This window comes from Pipistrellus hanaki (assembly GCF_964339955.1).
Source record: "Pipistrellus hanaki genome assembly, chromosome: 8".
Lineage (NCBI taxonomy): Eukaryota > Metazoa > Chordata > Mammalia > Chiroptera > Vespertilionidae > Pipistrellus > Pipistrellus hanaki.
The window spans coordinates 11,603,161-11,626,685 of NC_140510.1; the positions used below are offsets into that span (position 1 = coordinate 11,603,161).

At 45.2% G+C, this 23,525-nt stretch overlaps 1 protein-coding gene across 1 annotated transcript; it reads right to left on the reverse strand.

The window, feature by feature from the left end:
• Nucleotides 1-2,082: 2,082 nt before the first annotated feature.
• Nucleotides 2,083-20,613, reverse strand: DDX18 (DEAD-box helicase 18). Its single transcript, XM_084892474.1, has 14 exons — nt 20,436-20,613; nt 18,086-18,463; nt 16,035-16,175; nt 14,178-14,313; nt 13,686-13,786; nt 13,373-13,572; nt 13,171-13,285; nt 9,663-9,802; nt 8,465-8,626; nt 7,736-7,888; nt 6,600-6,713; nt 5,281-5,337; nt 4,750-4,927; nt 2,083-3,754 (listed from the first exon to the last, which is right to left on the reverse strand). Exons 1-14 carry the CDS (start codon nt 20,518-20,520, stop codon nt 3,612-3,614), a joined length of 2,103 nt encoding a protein of 700 aa, XP_084748600.1. The 5' UTR covers nt 20,521-20,613; the 3' UTR covers nt 2,083-3,611.
• Nucleotides 20,614-23,525: the final 2,912 nt, after the last annotated feature.

A 23,525-nucleotide genomic window follows, 5' to 3' on the forward strand; every position in this document is an offset into this window, starting at 1 on the left:
ACATCACAGAGTAGGTGCTTTCTGCATACTGTGTATGGCAGATCTTACACACGCAGACTTGATAGCACACTCATGGGGCATAAAAAGCAACATGCTAAGGAGCCAAAATAAAAATACAGGTGTAATTGTCAATGATTGATAGAAACATCAGAAACAGTGAGCTATCCAGGGACCACAGAACAGGGGAAGCTGTGGGCAGAGCAGCCCTTACACTCTGAAGTGTAGGGGGGCTATGAATACTGGAGATGGAAGGAGGGCTGCACCCGCAGAAGTGTGAGTCACGGGTCAAGGCAGCGGGAGGACAACATGCAGGGAAATGAGGACAACATGCAGGGAAATGCTGAGGACCGAGGTTTGGACTTGATTCTGGAGAAAACGGAACATGGGTGGTTTTGAGCAAATTGACATGAAGAAGATAATCCTTTAGACTCTAAAGTTTAGAGGGAAATGGTGACTAGCCTTATGAAATGGTTTCACAATAGTTTTTCCCTTATTTGATTGGATAAACATCATAACGAGAGCAAATATAAAAACGTAAAAGCGTTCACATTGCAACAGCCAGATGCGTGGCACGCTTTTATTCCCCCATCCTTGCTCCTAACCATCTACATTTTTTCTTGTCTGATTTCAACTTTTTAGTTTGCAGATTTCTCTCAACACTTTTTGTGTTGCTGCCTGTTCTCCCTTTGGGTGCGGTGTGCATGTCATATTTGTTATTAGGTTCAAGGCTGTGAGCAACTTAGGCTTTTCGAGACCCAGTTTCCTCATTTTAAAAAGGAAGGCGATCACAACTCTCCAATTATGATGAAGAGGATTGACTGGTGTTGATAGATGATTATCGCTACGCTTTTGAACTTCTAGCTTAAACCTTGGATCCAGTTCGCTTGTAATCTTTTGACATGGATCTTGTTTTTACCATTTTAATCTCTCAAATAAGTGTAACACTGTCACTCACTTTATTCACCTGATCTTGTCCACACCCTTGTTAGGCATCATTCCCCTTAGCTGACACAGAGACGAGAGGGTTGTAGACTCGCCTTGTGACTGAGCTGGTCTCAGCCATTGTTCAGACTGCTCCCTCCCCAGGCCATTTCTCGAAGTTGGGTTTGCAGCAGGCCACCTTGAAGGCTGAGTACCGCCCAGCCAGTGTGCTCAGCGGTTGAGCACTGGCCCAGGAACCAGGTCACCGGTTCAATTCTGGTCAGGGCATGTGCCCAGGTTGCAGTTGTGGGCTCGATTCCCGGTAGGGGCTGTGTAAGAGGCAGCCAATGAATGATTCTCTCTCCTCATTGGTGTTTCTCTCTCCCTCTCTGAAGGAGAGGTACTTTATTTATATATATTAAATATTTATTTTATAAATTATATTTATATTTAAAAATTATATTTTTTGATGAGTACCTCTCCCCTGGGCTAAGGGCAAACGTGCTTCCTTTTACTCTGGAAGTGCTGAATCTCCCACACTCAGTGTTCCCCTCCTGTAACATAGCCCACTGCCTGCGGAGGCCATCACAGGCCCTTTCCGTACCCCATGGGACTTATCAAATGTGGTGAACCAATCTGGCTACACCCATGTCCAGAACAAAGTCCTTTGCTCTGACCCAGAGCCTCACGTCCTCTGAGCGCCTGTGAAACAGCGGCAGGATAAAGTCCCAGGGCCTGCACAGTACTTCCTGGGCCTCTGGCTGGCGGCTGTTCAGCAGGATTCGTTTCCCTTTGGGGACGATTTCCTTGATGCATGTTCACATGAAGCCGAGGTGCCTTCTCCTCTTAGTTAAGTCTTGCAGGTGTTGCCCAGACCCTGTGTCTGATTCTAGCACTGGCTCCCTGTCTGAATCCTGGCCAGCAGGGTCAAGTCTGGGTGCCCTAACCTGGACCATCCTGCCAGCAGAATCTCACACAGACCTTAGTACCTGAAATAAGGTACTTCATTATAGCAGGAACAATCTTTATGATAGAACGATCTTTATCTTCTCTCAGACCCACCGAGATAAGGTAACCAGTCTGGGATAAGCAGTTATCTAGGGTCCAAATCCTGGCAGACACAGCATGTTTAACAAAGCATCTTAATAAATGAACCACAAACTTGATGTAATTATTTAATGACATGGGAAAATAACATGTTATCAAACAAGTTGGTCGCAAATAGTGGGTATAGAATTTCACTTGATAAAAACATTTAAAGTATGTATATAAAACACTGGAAGGATATAACAAAATATTCAGTCTTTATTTGTTTTCAGTGATTAAATATTCTTCCCTTTGTTTTGTACATATTTTTGAAACGTGATAATTTCTGAAACAAAAAAGAAAAACAAGTTATTGGATAGAGAAATAGTTGTTAAATGTCAGGAGTCCAGCAACCCAGGTCTGCCCCCAGCAAAGGCCGGGACGTGACGGTGATTGGGCCAGCTGCAGGAGACCAGTGCTTCCGGTCCCTCCGGAACGCTCTCTATCCGCCGGTTTCCTCTCCATCTGATGTTCTCAGTGTCCTTGTAACTCACAAGAGTCTACAATACCAACGGGCACAGCAGCAAAGCAATGCCAGCACTTTGGTTTTAAATGGTAATAACCATTTGTAGTTATGAAGCACAATAGAGATGAAAATAAAACACAGATCAGAAGCTCCCACAGCAGAAAACCACGTGACTAAACTCCCGCTCTCTCTGAGCCCTGCTCATTGATCTGAAAGAAGCAAGTTTTCTTCAAAAAGATGTTTTACCTGCTAAGGCATCTGGAGTGAGAAGGGCTCACTAACCCCAAGCAAGCAAGCCCCACCTGAAACAAGCCTGAAAGAGGCGTGTCGTTACTCTTTTTGTTTTAAAGGGTCTTTTAATCACCACAAGGAGAGCAGCAGACTACCACACCTACGTTGGTGTTGGTGTAGAGGAGGCCAGGAACCTCAGCTCTCCTCCAACTCCAAACAGGAGCATTTTATTCAAAGCACAACTCATGTTTCTTGCTCTTAAAACAAAATGGGGAAAGGCTGTTTTAAAGCCTGGCGTATTAAAAAATCGATGCCACCTTTAGTTGAAGGTGCATCTTAGGTACTTCCAAAAGCTGTCCTTGTTCACGACAGCACTTTCAGGAGGGATCAGGATCTATCATTAAGGCCTAAGAAAGAAAGAAAGAAAGAAAGAAAGAAAGAACCAACCAACCAACCAACCAACCAACCAACCCAGTTTCCTTGCACTGTCACCCCAAACCACCTCCAGTGTACTGGGTGACCTGCCCTTTCAGCAGGTTGCTATAGCAATCCATATTGCAAAAATATTCAGACACCAGCAGGTACAAAAAGAATTAAAACAATTAAATCTCAATGACAAATGAGATTAAAAAAAACAGCTTAACTTTAAAATATCATTTAATCACAACAAAGATTAAAAAAAAACAAAACCCTTTGTGTGGTCCTTGGGAAATCAAGAAAAAAATGAACTCTTGCTTTTGTTTTTTAACTCGAAATAAACAAGACTTGCTGGAAAGTGCTCACTGCTTGTAATCCATGCCAATGTACACTCTTGTCAGATCAGTCCCGATGCCAGAGTAAAAAGTCCTCGTTGGAGCAAGAAAAGCCCCTCCTTCAGGACTAAGCCCCGAAGGCGGAGGGACGGTCTTCAGTGGGAGAACTGCCGGCCGTCGGAAGGCTTCTTGCTAATGTGCTTGAAGATTTTGGACTTCTCCACTTTCTTGGGCTTCTGGTAGCCGAATCCACCGCCGCCTCCTCTCTTCTTCAGTTTGCCTTCGTTGCTGTTCACGTCTGAAGTGCATGTTAAGGGAATCAAGCAACACAAAGGTAACCTCCCACCTTACATCTCCACGGGCACCCAGCAGCACACCCCTGCTGTCCCTCCACCTCCCCCTCCCTGACATGCAAACGCGTAACAGGAGCCTATGCAACACATTGCAGGAAACCAGGAGTGCCCTGTGACTGAGGACTAAAATTAGGGGAATGAGTTTAAGTCCAGTATCTTAGTCATTCATTATTTCCTCCACACAGTGGAACTCAAGACAATTTAGTTGTAAGAAATAAAGAGGTAAATCAGCAAGTTTATAGAGAGCACAAAATATACTTCCTGTGTCAAAACAAGTGACTTTCCCCTCCACTGGGGCTGACTCAGGAATGCTTAAGCAATTGAAGAGTCAATGTGCAGGCATTTACTCAGCGCCCACTGGGGATGCAGCCCAAACCCGGCTTTCTCCTTCAGGAGCCAAGATCACAGCATTATGAACAGGCCTCACTTCAGCTGCTGTTTCTTCTGATGAAAATGTGAGTATAAATTGCAACAGAAGCAACTGAGATACCCCCTTTGCCCTTTATCTTGAGTGGCACTTAAAGTTTTCTTTTCTTTTGCTGATCTTGCAACTTCCTGATCCGAAACAGCTCTAAGGATTAGCAGCTCCTTAGAGGTCCTGCCTTCTCTCTGGCTTCAGGGCATCCTCACCTCCAGGCCTCACACAGCTAACCGAACCTGTACCACAGCCCGAGCCCTGCCACCCCCTGGCCGCTCCCCAGGCTGCACAGCTCCCTCGAGCCAGTGAAATTCCTTTGACTTTCCTAAAGGCTAAGTCATAAGAGTCATGTTTCTGTCATCCTTACTCCCGTCACTATCCCTGCCTGACGTGCAGTGACCAGGCCGAGCACCGTGCTTCCACTCCCAGCCAGAGCGCACACCCACCCACCCAGCGCTAAGCCCACATGCCCCGAGCAAGCTTTTGTCCCAGGATTCCAGCACCAATTATAACAAAGGATACTCAGGTCAACAAAAGGAGGCACCTTGAAGCCAAATGACAGAGCAACGTGAGGCAAATTTAAGTTATTTACATTAAAGATTTGTTTCAGAGAATGGGAATCATATGCTCGAATGTACGACTTATATGCTTCCTGGGCTGACTTATGCAGAAAGTAGTTCTTTTCAATCAATTTTTCAAGCTGAAATGGAAAGAAACATTGTTTTTAATACAACAGCAGATTTCGTATATATCAGAAAAACCACCCTACGAAAACATTTGTGCCAATACACTTGTTCCAAGCTTTGCAATATTTGCAGAATCATGCCACAGTAAGTATAATTACAAAGCTCCCGTGTGGCCTGGTCTGAGCCGACGCAGAGCAGACATGTGGTGACTGGCACAGCGAGAAGCCAGACTGACCACGAAGCACACTTCTCAGGGATGAAGGAGGCGATGCCCGCCAGCGGAGCTCGGCACAGGCAATGCCGGGCACAGGCAATGCCGGGCACAGCAATGCTGGGACGAGGCTGAGGCCGCCAGAAGGAAGCATACCTGAGACTGAATGTCAGAAATCTTGGACCAGGAGAACTCAAATTCACTTAATGGAACCTAGAAAACAAAAGCGTGAAGACTAGTAAACTAGGATGGATCACCATTCCCATGTTTAGATGAAGAGCAAGTGAAAAGCCCTACAAACAGTGGAGGGAAGGTGAGGAGTTTTACAGGCATGCGTCAAGAAGCCCTCGCTCCAGACAGGCCTGGAGCTCTTAGAGGACACCTCGCTCTCCATGCCAGAGCTGCCCCTTCGCGACACCCCGACCGGAGTGTGGGACTGACTCCAGGTCACGAGGACCACAAACCCCCATAGGAGGGCCCTCCGGTGCCATCACTGACTAGGTAAGTGAAAGGAGGGCCAGGCCTGTGCTGGGTGCCGGGGGGACGCAGCTGCCCAGCCTGCTGTGGGACACGGAGGAGGTCCGGGCTGGCTTCCCAGAACAGACACAGCTAGCTGAGGCCAGCGGCGGTCTAAAGAACCAGGAAAGGGATTCCAGAGAAAAGTGCCAGATCTAGTGGTAATTCTGGAAAGCTGCGCTGAGATGTGGAATGAGGAAAATCCACCTGGCAAGACTGTGCCGGGAGCTGACAAGGTAAATGCAGGGACGAGCAGGCCTGGTGAGCATTCACCATATCCAGCAATGGAGGCCACTAGTTAATGGATTCAGGTTTGGTAGATAGGCTGGACCACAGGGTGAGTGGAAAAATGGAGAAAATATAACCACGATTCAAACTGCAGACAGAGGAAAGGCAACAGCCAGACTGGAGGGGTAGGAGAGTGGGTTTTGGGTTGAAGTTATTTTTTTTGTGTGAAAGACTTGAGCTGGTAAAGAGCTGACTGCAAGGGAGAGACTGAAGACAAAGCAGCTGAATGAGGGACAGAAGAGGAGAAAAAAGAGAAAGAGGAGGAGGCAGGAGTGAATGAGGTCCCCACTACGTAACAGGAAAGATGCCTGAGAAAAAGATGCAGAGAAGACTGCAGGGAGGGGAGCGGGAGGCAGCGATGCTCAGGTGTGAGGGGTATAACAGGAGGGGAGGTGGCTTCAAACAGGCCATAGGGCTGGCAGAGGCGGCGAGGGACACAGATGCATTGCTGACCAACACGGAACTCAAGGATTAAGCCATAGGGGTGGTTCCTTCGGATCACATTTCCTGGGCCAGCCCCACAAAACCTCATCTGTTCAACATCTGTAACACCTTTCCAGGAGCACTGCCATGACTCAGGACTCCTGGGACACCGAGGCCACCTGCACAGGCCAACAACTCCACAGGGAGGACCTGCTCCAAGTTAAGACTTCCCAAGCAAAGACCTTTACCTTGGATTGCTTCAAGTAGCGAAGGAAACCCAATTCCTCAGGACGCAAGATGAGCAAGGCGTGCCCCCTTCCGTTCAGGCCCCTGGCAGTTCTTCCCACGCGGTGAATGTATTCCTTTGGGAGAGAGAACACCCGAGTTCACACAGCCTGACAGGCACCCGTGGCAGCCTGCATTCCCTGGACTGGTGGTGGGGGCAGGTCAGCACTCTTTATGAGAGGGTGCCCCTCCCCGTTAATTCCTTCTGCACGACCCATCCCCAAAGAGGTAACAGGACAATGACCGAGGCCAAAGGAAAGCTGGACATGAAATTCACATTAGCTCTATGGTCTAATAAAATGACCAATAAGTGTGCTTCGACCTCAAAATGGCTTTTTGAAAAATTTTTTAAATGCCAGTAACTATATAATCTACTAGAAGCCCAGTGCATGAAATTTGTGTACTCAGGGGGTTGGGGGTGCTCCCCTCAGCCCAGCCTGCGCCCTCTTACAGTCCAGGACCCCTTGGGGGATGTCCACCTGCTGGCTTATGCCCAATCCCCGCAGGAGCGGGCATCAGCTGCAGTCGGACATCCTCAACACTGCCAAGGGACAGGAGAGGCTCCCACCGCTGCCACTGCGCTCAGTGCTCAGCCCAGCTTGTAGCAGAGCCTAGCTCCCCGAGGAAATGCACTGACCCAGCCCAGCTTGTGGCAGAGCCTAGCTCCCCGAGGAAGTGCACAGAACAACTAGGCGCTATGATGCACATTCACCACAATGTGCATCATAGCGCCTAGTTGTTCTGCCATTAGGATCAATTTACATGTTACCCTTTTATTTTATAGGTTTGTTGAAAATACATAGTAAACTTGTTTTACTACGTGTATTAAAGTCTTATATATAAGCAAATTTTATTTCCTTCTGAGACGTACTATTCTTAGCAAATCAACCCAAGCATATAACAATCATAACTTAAGCCTCACTGATGCCTTTTAAATCTCCTTACACAGCCTTTTGGGTCCTGAAAAACCCGAAATACTATTTTTTCTCCTAAATCTGAGAACTACTGCACATTCATGTGCAATGAAACACGACATGCATAACCTAGAGTGCTCTCCAATGTGCACAGCCATCCTGAGGCACCCGAGGATGCCCCTTACCTTGGGGTCGTCTGGAGGGTCATACTGAACAATCCAGTCGACTTCAGGAATGTCCAGCCCTCTAGCTGCCACGTCCGTGCACAACAATATCCCCGTATCCGCGTTGCAGAACTGGAAGAATGTGGTTGTACGCTTATTTTGCTTCTGCCTTCCCTAGAATCAAATAAAAACATCTGTTAAGAGCTGGAAACATGAAGCTGTTGGGAGGTCCAGATGTCGAACCCCCAAACTGTAGAGCTGTGAACCTGCTTTATTTCAAGTTCACTCCCTGGCCTGGGTCCTGTTTCCCCAGTAGAGGGTGTCTCTTATTCCTTGTGGTTCTCATTCCTCAAACCCAGCAAAACTACCCTCCTCTTTACCCTCCCCCCCAGGACCACTCACCAATGTTGACTGATTATAGAGTCAGACCTCAAACCCAGTCTATACACCTGGGTAAATACAACCTGTTTTTTTTTTCGTTGTTGTTAATCCTCACCCGAGGATATTTTCCCACTGATTTTTAGAGAGAGTGGAAGACAGAGGGGTAGAAAGAAACATCGATGTTAAGGGAAACACATCGATTGGTTGCCTCCTGCACTGGCCCTGACTAAGGCCTGGCTGGGGAGGAGCCTGCAACTGAGGCACGTGCTCTTGACAGGAATTGAACCTGGGACCCTTTGGTCTCCAGACTGATGCTCTGAGCCAAACTGGCTAAGGCAGCACAACCTGACTTTAATGAACTTCACTCACATGAATGGCCAAGACAGGCAAATCAATGTAGTTGAGCAGCTCATAGTGGTATTTCACGGACATACAAGACGAAAAGAAGACCATGAGTTTCTTCTTCCGGTTCTTCTTGAGGAATGTGAAGAGCAGGAGGAATCTTTTTTCGGAAGGACAAACAACATATCCCTAGAAGCAGTTCAAACGAACAGACATGAAATTACCAAAGGGACATTTGCAGCTGCATGAGCCAATATGATGGCTGGCACACTGCACACACTCTGCTGTGCTTTCCCTACAGTAGAATTCCTGCCATCATAACACAGCATACCTACCATAAGACAAATTTAAGCTCTTTAGATTCCTTTTAACAGGCTATATCCATTGGGCATTAAATTCTTTTCATTATTTCTGAGATTATTGGTTATCAACAGTTCTTGCAATCATAACATATTAATATCTCAACTAATGGGAACTTCTCAAGATATATCAATAATTAATTTCTGAAAGCTCTTAAACAGCAACATCTCAAATAATCATAGCTTACAAACATAGTCCAGAACAAGAGCACAAAGCTGGGTGAATATATTTAAAAAACAAACAAAACACCAATGAAAAGGTTTTTAAGCTGAATTGTTACAGAAAATATTTCATTCTCCAAAAGACTCGATCTTCAAGCCCAATTTTTAAAAAATATTTTAAAATTGATTTCCTAGAGGAAAGGGGAGAGAGAACCATCAGTGACGAGACTCATTGATTGGTTGCCTCCTGCATGCCCCCTATTAGGGATCAAGCCCACAAACTGGACATGTGCCCTTGACCAGAATCAAACCTGGGACTATTTAGTCCACAGCCCGACACTATTCTTGGAGCCAAACCGGCTAGGGCTTCAAGTCCTATCTTTAATCGATCTAGTTTAGATCTCTGTCACCTCATTTCTAATTTCCCACAGCTATGTGCCTGAAACCAGTCTCTTCTCCACCTTCTAACTCAGAGCTTTTAAAGAGTGGTTAATGATGCTTCCTAAGTGGTAGTGGTATTAGGAGACAGTAAAGAGAGCTAATTAAGTTATTAGTTCAAGTTACATTATGTTGGAAAAGCCCGAGATCCAATACCGAAGTTCACTATATTTTAATTAAAAGTTCAAGAACCCACCGCTTTTTGGAGGATACTCCAAGGACACACACGTACCCACACGTAACACAGAAGGTACTGACAATAATACCTGCTCAAGACCATCCACTGTTGCGTTAGTTTTATCATCATCGACACCAACATACAACGGCTCCTTTTTCAGAGAAATCCTCGCCAGGTCTTCAACTCTCCGAGTTTGAGTGGCAGAGAAGAGCATGGTCTGTCTGCGAACTGAAACACACACACGTAAGAATAATCCGAATCTTCAGGGAATCCTTAGAACTGCTTCACAACTACCAACGCTCCTACGCAGAACTATCAGGAATGGGAGACATGGTAACACTTCAGAGATTAAGGGAATATCACTAACAACATCATGTTCATAAATTTGACAACTCAGATGAAATGGACAATTTCCTTGACTGAAAGACGAACTGCTAAAGCTCACTCAAGAAGAAATAGAAAACTTGACTAGCCTGTAATTATTTAAAAAATTGTGCTTAAAATCTTCATGTAAAGAAAACTACAGCCCCAACGCCCCCCGTGGTGAGTTCTAGCAGACTTTTATGGAAGAAATATTAGGGATTCTTCACTAACTCTCCAGGACAATAGAGAACTCACTTCCCAGCCATTACCCCAATATCCAAACCCAACGACTCATAAGCAGAAATGCAAAATTTCTAAACAAACTTTAGCAAAGCGAATCCAGCAATATATAAGAAAGGATAAGGCATGGCTAAGTAGGGTTTATTCCGTAAGTGCAGGGCTGGATGCTTCAACATTGGGTAATTAACCAATACAGCATACCATATTAATGAACTAAAGGAAAAAAATGGATCATTTCAACAGATACAGAAAAAGCTTTTGACAAAATTCACCATCTATTTCTGATTTAAAAAAAATCTAAGCAAACGAGAACATAAGGGATCACCCTTAATCTGATAAGGGGCATTAGAAAAACCTTATCTCACTACTTCTATTCTGTATTATACTGGAGGTTCTCACTAGTGCAATCAGACAACAAAAATATTAAGTGAAGAATTTACTTTTTTTATTTGTAAATGACATGACTGCCTATGTGGAAAATCCAGATGAACAAAGAAATAATTATTTGCCAAACATAAATGGGTATATAAAAATCAACCGTATATGTACATAAAATAAACAATTTGAAATAGAGATTTTAATGAAGTACTTAGAAATTAAGGAGCTAATAAATGGAGATATACCTTATTCATAGATCATAGATTGAGCTGACTCACTGTTGCCTCTTACCAATGCAACATATAATAAAAGGCCAGTGACGATAAGTATAATGGCGGGAACAACCGCCTGACCAGTCGCTATGAGGTGGGAGGCTGGCGAGGGGAAATGGGTGAGGGGAACTGGGTGGCTGTGATGGCAGCAGGGCGGGACCTGGGGCCAGCGAGGGAAACCATGTGGCTGGAGGTGGCAGTGGGATAGGACCCGAGGCCGGTGAGGGGAACCAGCTGGCTGGTGGCAGCAGTGGGGCGGGATGAGGACTGGCGAGGGGAACTGGGTGAGGGAAACAGGGTGGCTGGTGATGGCAGCAGGGTGGGACCCGGGGCCAGTGAGGGGAACTGGCTGGCTGGTGGGGGTGGTGGGGCAGGACCCAGGATTGGTGAGCAGGTGGAAGATGGGTCTGATAGCAGGTTAGGCCTAGGGACCCTGCCCGTGCACAATTTTGTACGCTGGGCATCTAGTTCTATATAATAAAAGGCTAATATTCAAACTGTCCCCACAGGCGGGAGTTTGACCAACCAGGAGTTAGACATGTGTTGACCACCAGGGGTGGTGCGGAACATGGTGGATGTTGGCTTCCCGCTGGCTGGCGGGGGCGGCAGGCAGCCGGGGGAAGGGAGGTCCTGGCCGGCAGCTGCTAGGGACCCTACCCACGCACGAATTTCATGCACTGGACCTCTAGTATTCAATAAAATCTCAACCAACCAGGTATTTTTAGGGAGCAGAAACTGACAAACTAATTCTAACATTTAGACAGAAATGCAAAGGAGAACAGCCAGAACAATTTTGAAAAAGACCAGTTAGAAGTTAATCCCAAGACTTAATAGGTAGAAGTGGAACTTCTGTATGCTGCTGAAGGAAAGAAATATAAAATGGTACAAGTTAAATATATTAGTCACTCCATTCCTCAGTAGTTATACAAGAAAACAAAAAAAAGTTGTAGGTGAATGTTTGTAGCAACTTCATAAATCTCTAGAAAATACAAACACATCTACAGTGACAGAAGGCTGATCAACAGTTGCCTGGGAGAGATGTGTGTGAGCGGCTGTTGGTAGTAGGCGAGGTTGCTCCTACAGAGGCTGAGAGGGAGTACAAAGGTGCATGAACGCACTTTAGAGGGTTATGGAGATGTTTATTATACTGATGTGATAATGGTTTCATGGGTGAAATGGGAAAATTTATCAAACGGTATTTAAAATATGTATAGATCATGTCAATTACATCTCAGTAAAACATTAAAAAAAAAATTGTATAATGAATGGAATCATGGCCTTATTACAGATGTAAGCAGCTTATAATGTTACAAATACTATAACCAAGGTATGTACAACTCACACATCACACAGAAGGCAACAAGTCTGCGGCTGCCTGGGAGGTGCCGGATGAAGAAAAGGCGAGGGTCGTGGGACGAAAGGGAATGAGACACGTTTGGACTGTTTCACTTGCATTAAACCTCTAACTTGGCAAAACCAATGCATTAAGTTACTAATAAGTTTGATGTTTATATTGCAAACTACCTCCTCGACTTCATGTGACTAACACATTGTAGACAAGTAGTTTTTTTTTTTTTTTTAAATATATTTTTATTGATTTCAGAGAGGAAGGGAGAGGGAGAGATAGAAATATTAATGATAATAGAGAATTAATCGGCTGCCCCCTGTACGCCTCCCACTGGGGATCGAGCCCTCAACCTGGGCATGTACCCCCGACTGGAATCGAACCCGGGACTCCCAAGTCCGCAGGCTGACGCCCTATCCACCGAGCCAATCCAGCCAAGATGGGACCAATAGTTTTACTGCTAGCTTTACCCAGTGGCCAGGTAAGTTTCTACTGAATGAGTACAAAAAACGTTTTACATAAATTTTAAAGGCACACTTTAAAATTAAGTACCCATTGCATTTTGAAGTTATTATATGTTCTTACAAGATGATGTTTTTATTTTTAAATATATTTTATTAATTTTTTACAGAGAGGAAGAGAGAGGGATAGAGAGCTAGAAATGTTGATGAGAGAGAAACATCAACCAGCTGCCTCTTGCACCCCCTCCCCCCCACCCGGGAATGTGCCTGCAACCAATGTACATGCCCCTGACGGGAATTGAACCCGGGACCCTTCAGTCCGCAGACCGACACTCTACCACTGAGCCAAACCGGTTTTGGCCAAGATGATGTTTTTAAAGTATGATACTTTGTAAAACTGTGTAATGCAAAGTGAGAATTCTCACGATCCGTCTGCAATGTGTTGAAATTCTGGTATTAACAGTTTTCATATAAGAACAACTCTCATGTGCTTCTAACCACCACTTTGCAAACCACATATAGATACTATCCACTTACTTGGTAGAAGTTTAATAATTTGCTTTAATTCCTCTTCAAACCCAACATCCAAGATACGATCAGCCTCATCAATAACCAGACACTGCAGGTTTTTATACATAAACCCTGGAGTATTCTAACAAGACAAAGGACAAAGAAACACTGTTAGCTGCCAAGTTTGTCTGACACAAGACAATGGGACAGTACACAAGTGCTCTCTCACCTGCATATGGTCCAGGAGACGGCCTGGTGTGGCCACAATGATGTTGATCCCGTTGGCAAGCTTCTGTGCCTCAGCAGCCCTGTTGCTGCCGCCCATTATCAGCCCGTATGTGTGCACGTGGTATGTCATCAGCTCTTTCAGAACACCGAAAGTCTGCATGGCCAGTTCCCTGGTAGGGGACAGAATAAGAACTCCTGTTCCTAAAAAGCAAAAAAAGAAAATGGAAAAAGTCAAACTAATTATCACGAGTTCATAAAAGCCGCAATGAACTTCTAGTGAGACAATGGCAGAAACAACCGGACCAAAGGCTTACCATTCCTGGGCATGAACTTTAACTTAACAATGAGTTCAACTGCAGGGATGAGAAAGGCCAGGGTTTTGCCACTGCCAGTTTTTGCAGCTGCCAGAAGATCCCTAAGTGGTAAAAGGGGGAAGGAGGAGACATCAGGGTACTCATTCAGCAGGTACTTACTGAACAGCCAGCATGCTCAATCACAGGTGTTTCAGGCTCCAAGGCTGGAACAGGATCAAGAAAGACAAAGTTCCTCCTTTTTTTTTTTTTTTATCACTGAATTCAACCACCTGAGTAAAACACCTAACTCAGAGGTAAGACTCGTGCCAGGAAACAGAAGTGAACATCTTCAAACTCCAGGAAGTAACTTAAAGCCTTTAATGCAGGTTGGATATGTAAACCAACACAATGCAAATCAAAAAAACACACTGGTAGCTCCCGGGCATAAACTTTCCTGGCAAACACCTAGCACTACAAATAGATTCTAACGGCCAAACATCCATTTAATCATACCTGCCTTCCAGAAGTGGTCGGACACTTTTATGCTGGATTTCAGTCATGTTTGTGAAGCCCATTTCTTTTATTGCCCGCAGAGTGTTCTCATTGACAAGATCAGAGAGAGAAGCAAATGAAGTGTCCTCGAAAGCTCCTAAAAGGAAGACAGTATATCATTAGCAAATTTGCCATTTTTAGTGGCTAATTCAGCTAGACTGTCTAAATTAGTTTCGCTGATTGAAAGTATTACTGGGTTGCAGTCAAACTTATTAGAGCTTCTTTCACTAAGGCTAAATCCCAACCATTCCTATGTAATACTAAGAAAAAGACCCTACACTTTTAAAACGTCTCCTCTGCTGATGGCCCCTAATGTAACAAAATAGTAAGGGGAGAGAGGAGGTACAACCAAGGGATTTAGGAAATTAAATGTCATGGGTGGGGTTGGGGACAGGAGTGCAGAGAAATAAAACGTTTAAGAAATCTGAAATAAAAAGTGGAAACATCCTATCTAATAAAGAGGGAATATGCAAATTGACCATCACTCCATCACAATTATGGCAGCACCCAGTCCTCTCAGCCCCTCCAGAGTCCCCCAGTCCTGGGGGTGGGGATGGGGGTAAACGGCCACTGATAGCGGAGTCACAGAGGGCTTCTGGGCAGTGGGCACTGAGCGGCTGGAGGGTGGGAGGGACACTTGCATTGTTGCCCCGACAATGAGGCAAGCAGTCCGTGCCCGGCCACAGAGGGCCTCTGGCCAGGCCGGTGCAGAATGCTTGCATGCTCGCATCACTGCAGGCTGGGATGAGAGACACTCCCCTCCCCCACCCGTGCACAAGTTTTGTGCACCAGGACTCTAGTTGAGGATAATAAAAGCCAAAAGTGAAGTAAAACAAGAGTGGTAAATCTTACTCCATCAGACACAGGCGGACCGGGAGGCTGGACCTCCGTATCGGGTGTGTGTTCTTCAGCAGGGGAGCACCAACGCCCTTGCCACCCTTGACCGCCCCACCCGGGAGCCCCTACTCCTATGCGGCCTGGCTAACCTCAGGTACTGTCAACCTTGGCACGACAGACGCCTTGGGCTGGAGAATTCTGTTGTGAGAGGCTGTCCTTTGTACACAGGATGTTCTGCAGATCCTTGACCTCTACCCAGGGGATGCCAGTAGCCTGCCCCAGTTCTGACAACAAAAATGTTGGAGGCCAACCCTCACAATTTTCCTGGGATAGAGGAGGTTTATGATGCTGGACTTTCAAAGTTAACACTGGTCATGTTCTGAGCAAACCAGGATGAGCTGGTCACCCCATCTGGGAGACAAAATTGCCCTGGATAAGAATGCTGCCATCTTTGCAATTCTGATCAGGCAGGTCTGAGGCTGGGCCTGAGTATTTTAACAGAAAATCCAAACCAAACAACTCAAGTGACTTCTAGACATTTCTGGTTTGGAGCAACTAATTCTAGTCTAAACTCTTGACTTTACAGATAAAGAAACAAGGGCCAAAGGGGGTTAACCTGACACAAGTTCTTTGATGTTAATTCCTTCCTCCCATTCCTTCTTATTAACTAAGCCATTATTCTCCCTCTGGTCTCCAGACTTCTGGGCCAAAGATGTTCTCCCTGCAACATGGAGTGAGCTTTAAAAAACGATAAACCAAAGGAACAAAGGACCCCAGAGGCTGTTGGTTTGCATTATTAAAATACTGTCAGGAATAAAGGAAAGACTAGAGGAAGGACAAAAACTAAGGCACAATATGGAAGACAGAAGCTGCTCGTCAGATATTAACCATTTCTTGTCAGTATTTTCTTCTTCCAGGTACAAGTCAAACCTATTATCGGGAGGTGCGGCATTTTAAAGATCTGGGAACTTGCTGGGTTACCTGTCAGCCCCAGGGGCAGGCTGGGCACCTCGCTCTCCTCCTCTCGGTCGCCTGGCTCCTCCACACTGTTCTCGGTAGCTTCAGGGGCCTGGGCACCTTCCTCTGCTTCCACTTTGTCTTCTGTTTTTGCTTTTTTGGTACCTTTGGTTTTAAAGAACAAAAACCCATATTTTTTTTTCTTCAAATAAAAATACCAAACAAGATCACAAAATAAAAGACGTGTGGCACAAAAAGGTCTATTTTCAAAAGCTCACCACATTTCCAGCGTTAATTTGCTAAGAATGTCTCTTTCATAAAGATTTGATTATATTTATTTATAAGCCCAGGGGGATGTGCAGATTTGCCAACAAAACTTTGTATTTTAGGATTCTTCATGTACTATACCATCTTCAGTAATTAGCTTTTACAAAGTCTAACCAAACAATTTTAAGTATTCTAATTACACCAAGCTCTATATACTTTACTGAGGTTTCAGTTTTCTGAAAATTAGTTAAAAGCTAATTTTGTGTGAAGATGAACAGAAATACCAAAGGCTCTTCATGTCACTGAGGAAGGCCACAAACAGGGCAGCCTCCCACTCAGCTGGGTGAGACACTGGCCATCCTTGGACGTAAGTGGTGAGGGCCGAAAGGCCGGCCTCCGGCTTTCACTTCTCTACTCCCGCTCCCACCATGTTCTCCCGTCTTCCTCTGGTCAGTGGGTTAGCTACCACGCTGTCACCTTATGGTGGTTCGTGGTGCCAGTTAGAGCAGAAGGCCCAGGCCAGAACTCAGGGCTCCAGCAGCCCAGGCGTGGCCTTTTCCTGAGCCTGTGGAATGGCCGCCTCTGCAGGAGCCACACGTTCAAACGCCATGGATGTCACCAGCCGGTCTTCACGACTGATGGCTTCTGTTTCCTCATGACAGTTCTTAAAGATTACCCATCGGTTAAAACCCTCAGCCCTGCAATTCAGTGCTTGAGAAGAAAAATAAATCGCTTCCTTAGGCAACTTAGAAAAACAATCCTAAAGAAGCAGATGACTTTAGAATCATATTAGTCACTGTAATGTCTTACCTTCATGCTTTTTTCTATCTGGTTTCACTTTCTAAGCAATTTCTCATAACCTACAAAGGTGCTAGTCTGTAGGCAGCATGAAGACAGCTGTGCCATTTAGAAATGCTCAAAGCTCCTTTCTAAATGAAAGCTTTATTTCAGACAAGACAAAGAGTATAAAATCTAACCAAGGTGCTGGCAAAACTTTTTCTTAAAGGGCCAGCCAGTAACATTTTAGGTTTTGCAGGCCACATGGTCTCTGTCACCACGAAGACCAAGTGAACAGGAGGTACTGTAGCATTCCATCCAGTAAAGCCTTTCTCAGACCAGCAGGAGGCTAAGAGCTGTGCTTCTATCCTCCCTTAAACCTCAGCCAGCTCACATCTCCATGAAACACCGCTCCCTAAGCTTCCTCACACCCAATCGTCTCCCAAAGAAAATGGCCCTTCCCCACAACACAACACAACACAGCACTACCCTGGTCCTTATACTCACTTGGGAGTTCATGTTCCATTTAGTCAGAAGTTTCCTGCTATTTTGTACACTTTGCACATCCAAATTATCACTAACTCTTCTTTTCAGAAGGGAGAAATTTATGGTAATAAAAGGAATGGGGCAAAAAAGAGGAAGTGAAAAGAACTCATTCATGCAAAGGCCAGAAAAGTAGATTCTACTACCTGCCGGATTTTAGTACCAGTAATTCCACAGCTGTTTGCAAGCAGGTAACCCTAAAGTATGTGCCATGGTATGTTCTGTTCATCAGCTAGCAGAGGAGCAAATGTCTAGGAGATTCTTCTCTAAGGGAGGCCTCAAGGTTGTTAGGGAATGTAAAGGCATCACAAATATTTTGAGAGAAGTTAATATGTAAGGCCCCCCACACCCACTTCGTTTCCTTGAGCTCCTAGGGGAGTTTCTGGAAACTAGGAAGTATCAGGGGTTCTTGCATGTCATGTGGCACAATAATAAAGAAAAAATGATAACTAGTGGAAAACAGTTTAAATGGAAAATGAAGAACTTACCAGGCCCAGCATCATCCACCATTTTTCTCTTTTTCTTCTTCTTCTTCTTCTTCGATTCTGAGTTGGGAGGCTGCACTGCTGCTTCCCCGTTGGTTAACATGGTAGATTTCTTGGGGGATTTTTTAACTTTTACATCTTTCACTGCTCCTTTAGATATATCTCCATTTTGGGCTGCTGACAGGCCCTTATTCACAGACGGCTTTAGGAACTTTTCAACGTTTCCACCTCCCACTGTGTCTTTACACGCATCTCCATTTGGGGCTTCTGACAAGCCTACATTCATAGACTGTTTTAGGGACTTTTTAATTTTTCCACTTGCTACTGTTTCTTGAGACACATCTTCATCTTGAGTTTCTGATAGGCTCACATCCCAGGTCCCTGTTTAAAACAGGACACACTGTATCAAAGAAGGGAAGTTTCCTCAGAAACAGCTGGAATCTCAAATGAGAAATTCCACGGCTTCTAGCTTTTGCTTCCCTTTCATATAAGGTTAAGTCCTCACTTAATGTCAACGATAAGGTCCCATGGCATCTCATAAACGTTACAATGAACGATATTGAACAGAATGACATTATTTGAGGACCTGTTGTACATTCCTGAAACCACTGTCGCCCAGGCCAGTGTGGCTCAGTCCCATACACCAAGAGGCTGCTGGTTCAATTCCAGGTCAGGGCACAAGGCCGGGTTGGGGGTTTGACCCCCAGTAGCAGCAGGCGGCAGCTGATCAATGTTATGCTCTCACATAGATTTCTCTCTTCTCCCTTTCTAAAAGTCAATAAACTATATTCTTTAAAACACTTGCAATTTTATGGTGTTGCAAATAAATTCCTTTTAAGAAAAAATGATGGAAAAAAAAAAGCTGCATTTCTTAATTTCAGAAAACCATCTCGGTCAAGAGTTAGAAGTTTGGAATAAGAAAACTTTAAGAGGTAAAATTTTTAAACAGCTGGGGTGAGACAATGGTAGTTACAAAATATGCATTTTAACGTAGACATTAATAATATATGACTAACAGATACATTAAAAACAACTTACATATTATTCACACAACTACTGCTTCTCATATAAATACAACTTCAAAACACTCACCCTGAACTTTCCTAGATGTTAGTGAGCTAAAGGTTGTTGATGAAATCACTCATTTGTCCCAATACGTATACACTGAGTGGACTGATTATTATGATCTCTGAATGCATAATAATCTGGCCACTCAGTGCATTTGCATCTCAAATGGGTACCAAAAGTATTCTAGACTTTTGCTGGAGATCAACCACCTATTTGCTTTCTATCAGCCAGTGCAAAGGGGAAAACTGATCAGGTGCACGATTTATAATATCTTTGATATCAAATAAATGAGGTACTCACGAGAAGTACACTGAGTGGCCAGGTTATTACGCATTCAGAAATCATCATAATCTGGCCACTCAGTGTATATAAATAAGTGAAAATGTCTTTATAAAAGTTTCCATGTTTATGTATAAAGAAATCACATCATCTTTTATTTTAACTACTGAAAAGTAGCTAGTAATGTTAAGAATTGGAAATATAAGGGGACTTCAAAAACCCACAAACCTTGCTCTTGCTCCTCCAGGATTTCTTCCAATCAACAAATCTCAGTTAAAAACCAATTGGGTAAGACACTGTACCTCAAAAACTGCCTTCGCCGGTTTACATCTTATTACACTGGACCCCAAAAGCTTAACCTGAACAATGTTAAGACCTCTGGCTCACTGTCAGAAGTTAGGTAAGCAAGGTGACATTCAGGCAGAACCCTTTTTTATGTATCTCTGTGCAAGATGCAAATACGTAGGAACTTATAATCCAGAGTTGGAAGTGATGGGAACATAGAATGGAGAGCGGCTTTGCATTTGACACTTGGAGCAGTAAATGCAGAAGTGCTCCAGGAGGAGAGGGAGAGGAAAGCCCGTGGCAAGGGGGACAGTGCGCTTCTTTTGAAGATATACAGACATTAAACTGATGATGCAAAAGCAAGGTGCATGGAGGCGGTCCCACGTGCCCGCTCGGAAATAGGTGAGGTGGGGACGAGGTGGGACCCGAAGGCAGTGAGGGAGTGAAAAGGGGGTGGGGGTGGAAGAAGCTGGTTCAGCGGGAGGAACTCCTGGAGCCTGGAGGGAGAGCCAAGAGGCCTGCCTCCTGCTCTAAGTCGGCGAGGAGAAGCCGATGGCCGGAGTGTCAGGGCAGGTGTGAGGCCGCGGGCGAGGGGCGCGGGCTCGGGACCCCACGCGAGGCCGCCCAGGCCGCCTTCCGCCCTCAGCAAGCACACGTGCTGCCCGCGCCGCCGGCCCGGGGGCTGCGGGCAGCGGGCGCCGCGGGGCTGGGCGCAGCTCACCCTGCAGCTTGAGGTTCCTCTGCCGCAGCTTGAGGTTCCGCTTCTCGATCTTCCTGCGCAGGAGCTTCATGGGCAGGTGAGCCATGTTGGCCAGACGCTTCCCAGCGGTGCCGCAGCCCGGCTTCTGAACGCTCCCCGGGACGTTACTTCCGCTCCGTGCGCACGTGAGCCGCGCGGCCAACAGGATATACGTCACAGGAAACGCTGGCGAAAATGTGTCCCGGGTGGAAATGCTTCCGGGCGCGTGCGCCGTGCTACACTTGGCGAACGGATTCTGTGGAGCGCCCTCTAGTGGGTTGGAGGCCAGCGCCTGCCCCGGGTTCTTGTTGAGCCAGAGTTGGCGGGGCATTGAAGCCACTGGGGGGCGGGGAGGGAGGAACAAAACCTGACTTTCACATAGGTTTTCCTTCCACGTTCCTTAGTGAGAAATACACCTTTCATGTCACTTGGTGCAATGGTTACATAAGTATGACCTTTGTCAAAGCAACACCCTTACTCTTGTGTTTCACTCATATGTTTCTTTCCAGTGATTATACCATAAAGTACTCTGTTCTGAGCCATTGAAAATTCACACGACTATGCCTTCAATTTCACAGCAGCATCACTGGGTTAGCCGCAGTTTGAAAAACAGGTTTATAATTCCCCAACACTCACCCATGGACCCCGTAGGAGTCCAGAATGTAAGTTGCAGTTTGGCTACCTAGTAGGCATCTCATTTTTTTAAAATTTTTTATTTATCTAGTGTGTGTGTGTGTGTGTGTGTGTGTGTGGCACAGAGAGGTTCATAGAGTGTTTAAAAATATATAGTTACCACTATTACAAAATTGGGATAATTCATACTGAAGTTGATATTTTTCTTGAAAATTTGCTTCAGTTCCTCTTGGAAGTAACTATAGTTTGGGCTGAGCAATCCCCTGGGAAGGGTCAATGAAACCTGCATTAGTTTGTTTATTTAGAGAGTCAGGGAAAGAGCTGACGGGGATTAGACATGGTCATAGGGAAGAAGGGAGAGGGAGAAACTTGGGGTCTGTTTAAACAGGATATGAATAAATTGAAAGAGAAGTCACCTTGAACTGAGTTGGAAAACCAAGACAAACAAACAAATCCCGATGTGCCTAGATTGTTGATGGTCAGGCAGACTAAAAGATGAGCCACAAATTTAAATGGGCCCATGGGTGACTCAGTGGTTGAGCATTAATCTATGAACCAGTAGGTCATGGTTCAATTCTAGTCAGGGCACATGTCTGGGTTGCAGGCTTGATCCCCAGTATGGGGCATGCAGGAGGTAGCCGATCAATGATTCTCTCTCATCATTGATGTTTCTTTCTTTTTTTTTTTTTTTAATAAGTTTTTATTGTTCATATTATTACAAATGTTCCTTCCCCCCCCCCCCCCACCATTGCTCTCCTCCACCAGGTTCCCACCCCACCCTCTGCCCTTTCCCCACTCCCCATTGTCCTCATCCATAGGTGCAGAGTTTATGTTCAGTCTCTTCCCATGCCCCCCCTCTCCCCTCTTCCCCAAGAATCATCAGTTCACTCCCCTTCCATACCTCTGATTCTATTATATTCAATAGTTACTATTGTTCATCAGATTTTTTTTTAATTTCCTTGGTTTTTAGCTTCACTTGTTGATAAATTACGTATTTGTTGTTCATAATTTTTATCTTTGTTTACTTTCTCTTCTGAAAGAACCCCCTTCAGCAATTCATATAATTCTGGTTTGGTGGTGATGAACTCCTTTAGCTTTTTTTTTATTAATGAAGCTCTTTATCTGACCTTCGATTCTGAGTGATAGCTTTGCTGGATAGATTATCTTTGGCTGTAGGTTCTTACTATTCATCACCTTGAATATTTCTTGCCATTCCCTTCTGGCCTGCATGGTTTCTGTTGAGAAGTCAGCTGACAATCGTATAGGTGCTCCTTTATATGTAACTACCTTCTTTGCTCTTGCTTCTTTTAATATTCTCTCTTTGTCTTTTGCTCTTGAAATTTTAATTATGATTTGTCTTGGTGTGGTCCTCTTTGGATTCCTTTTGTTTGGAGTTCTGTGCACTTCCTGGACTTGTAAGTCTAATTCTTTCACCAGGTGGGGGAAGTTTTCTGTCACTATTTCTTTCAGTATTTTTTCGATATCTTGCTCTCTCTCATCTTCTGGGACCCCCATAATTCTGATGTTGGTTCGCTTGAAGTTATCCCAGAGGTTTCTTACATTATTTTCAATTTTCTGGATTCTCTTGCCTTCTAGCTTCTGTGGAGGAGTGTCTTCTGGCTCTTTATGTTCCAAATCTTTGACTTGATTCTTGCGATCTTCCCTTCTGTTTTTAGGACTCTGTAAAATATGTTTTATTTCAGACAATGTATTCTTTATTTCTTGTTGTTCCCTTATCATTTCTTGATGACTCCTTATTAATTCTAGTTGATCTCTTTTCATATCCTCATAGGTCTTATCCATCTTTTCTAGGAAATTCTTGAAAAACCTTATAAGCGTAGATTTGAACTCTATATCCAGTCACTTTTTGTCCTCCATTTCTTTTGTTTGTGATCTATTTTGTTGTCGCATTTCGCAGTTACAGATGGGAGGGGGTTTCAGGGTGGAGCCTGCAGCTTTGGCTTCCGTCAGCCCCGCCCTATGCGGGTCCTTCAGTACTCGCTGCCAGCGCCTCTGAGAGAAAGGTGCCTTCGATTTTCGCCTGCTGCCAAACAGTCTATGCTCTCCCCCAATGAGCCCGGTATTGGGGTTCAGTTCAGTTGGAAGTGGAGTTGGAGCTGGCGTTCAGAGCAGTCTGGAGCCCCAGTCTCCTTCCGGCCAGGGCAATCCCGCGGCACAGTGGACTGTCCCTTCTCTGCGCGCAGTGTGCGCGCCGCCGGGACCTCCTTTCGCCGCCGCTTCCCCGGGGTCCCGCCTTACAGCCTGGCTCCCTATGGATGAGCCTGGGTCCCTGGGGTCTGGGGAACTGGGGTTCAGAGCAGTCAGGGGCCCAGCACAGTCAGAGTTTTATCTCCTTTCCGCTAGGGAACGCTCGCCAGGCACTCCGTCTCCCCCTCCTCTCTGGCTCCGTCCTCTCCGAGCGCCGCACCGCGTCTCCGT

Excerpts from the sequence above, each read along its gene's own strand:
- DDX18 (XM_084892474.1), bottom strand. The coding sequence starts at position 20,520 with ATGGCTCACCTGCCCATGAAGCTCCTGCGCAGGAAGATCGAGAAGCGG. Across the intron at positions 14,314-16,034 it reads CCTGCCCCTGGGGCTGACAG|GAGCTTTCGAGGACACTTCA; the intron begins GTAACCCAGCAA and ends TCTTCCTTTTAG. Across the intron at positions 3,755-4,749 it reads GCCTCCTTTTGTTGACCTGA|ACGTGAACAGCAACGAAGGC; the intron begins GTATCCTTTGTT and ends CATGCACTTCAG.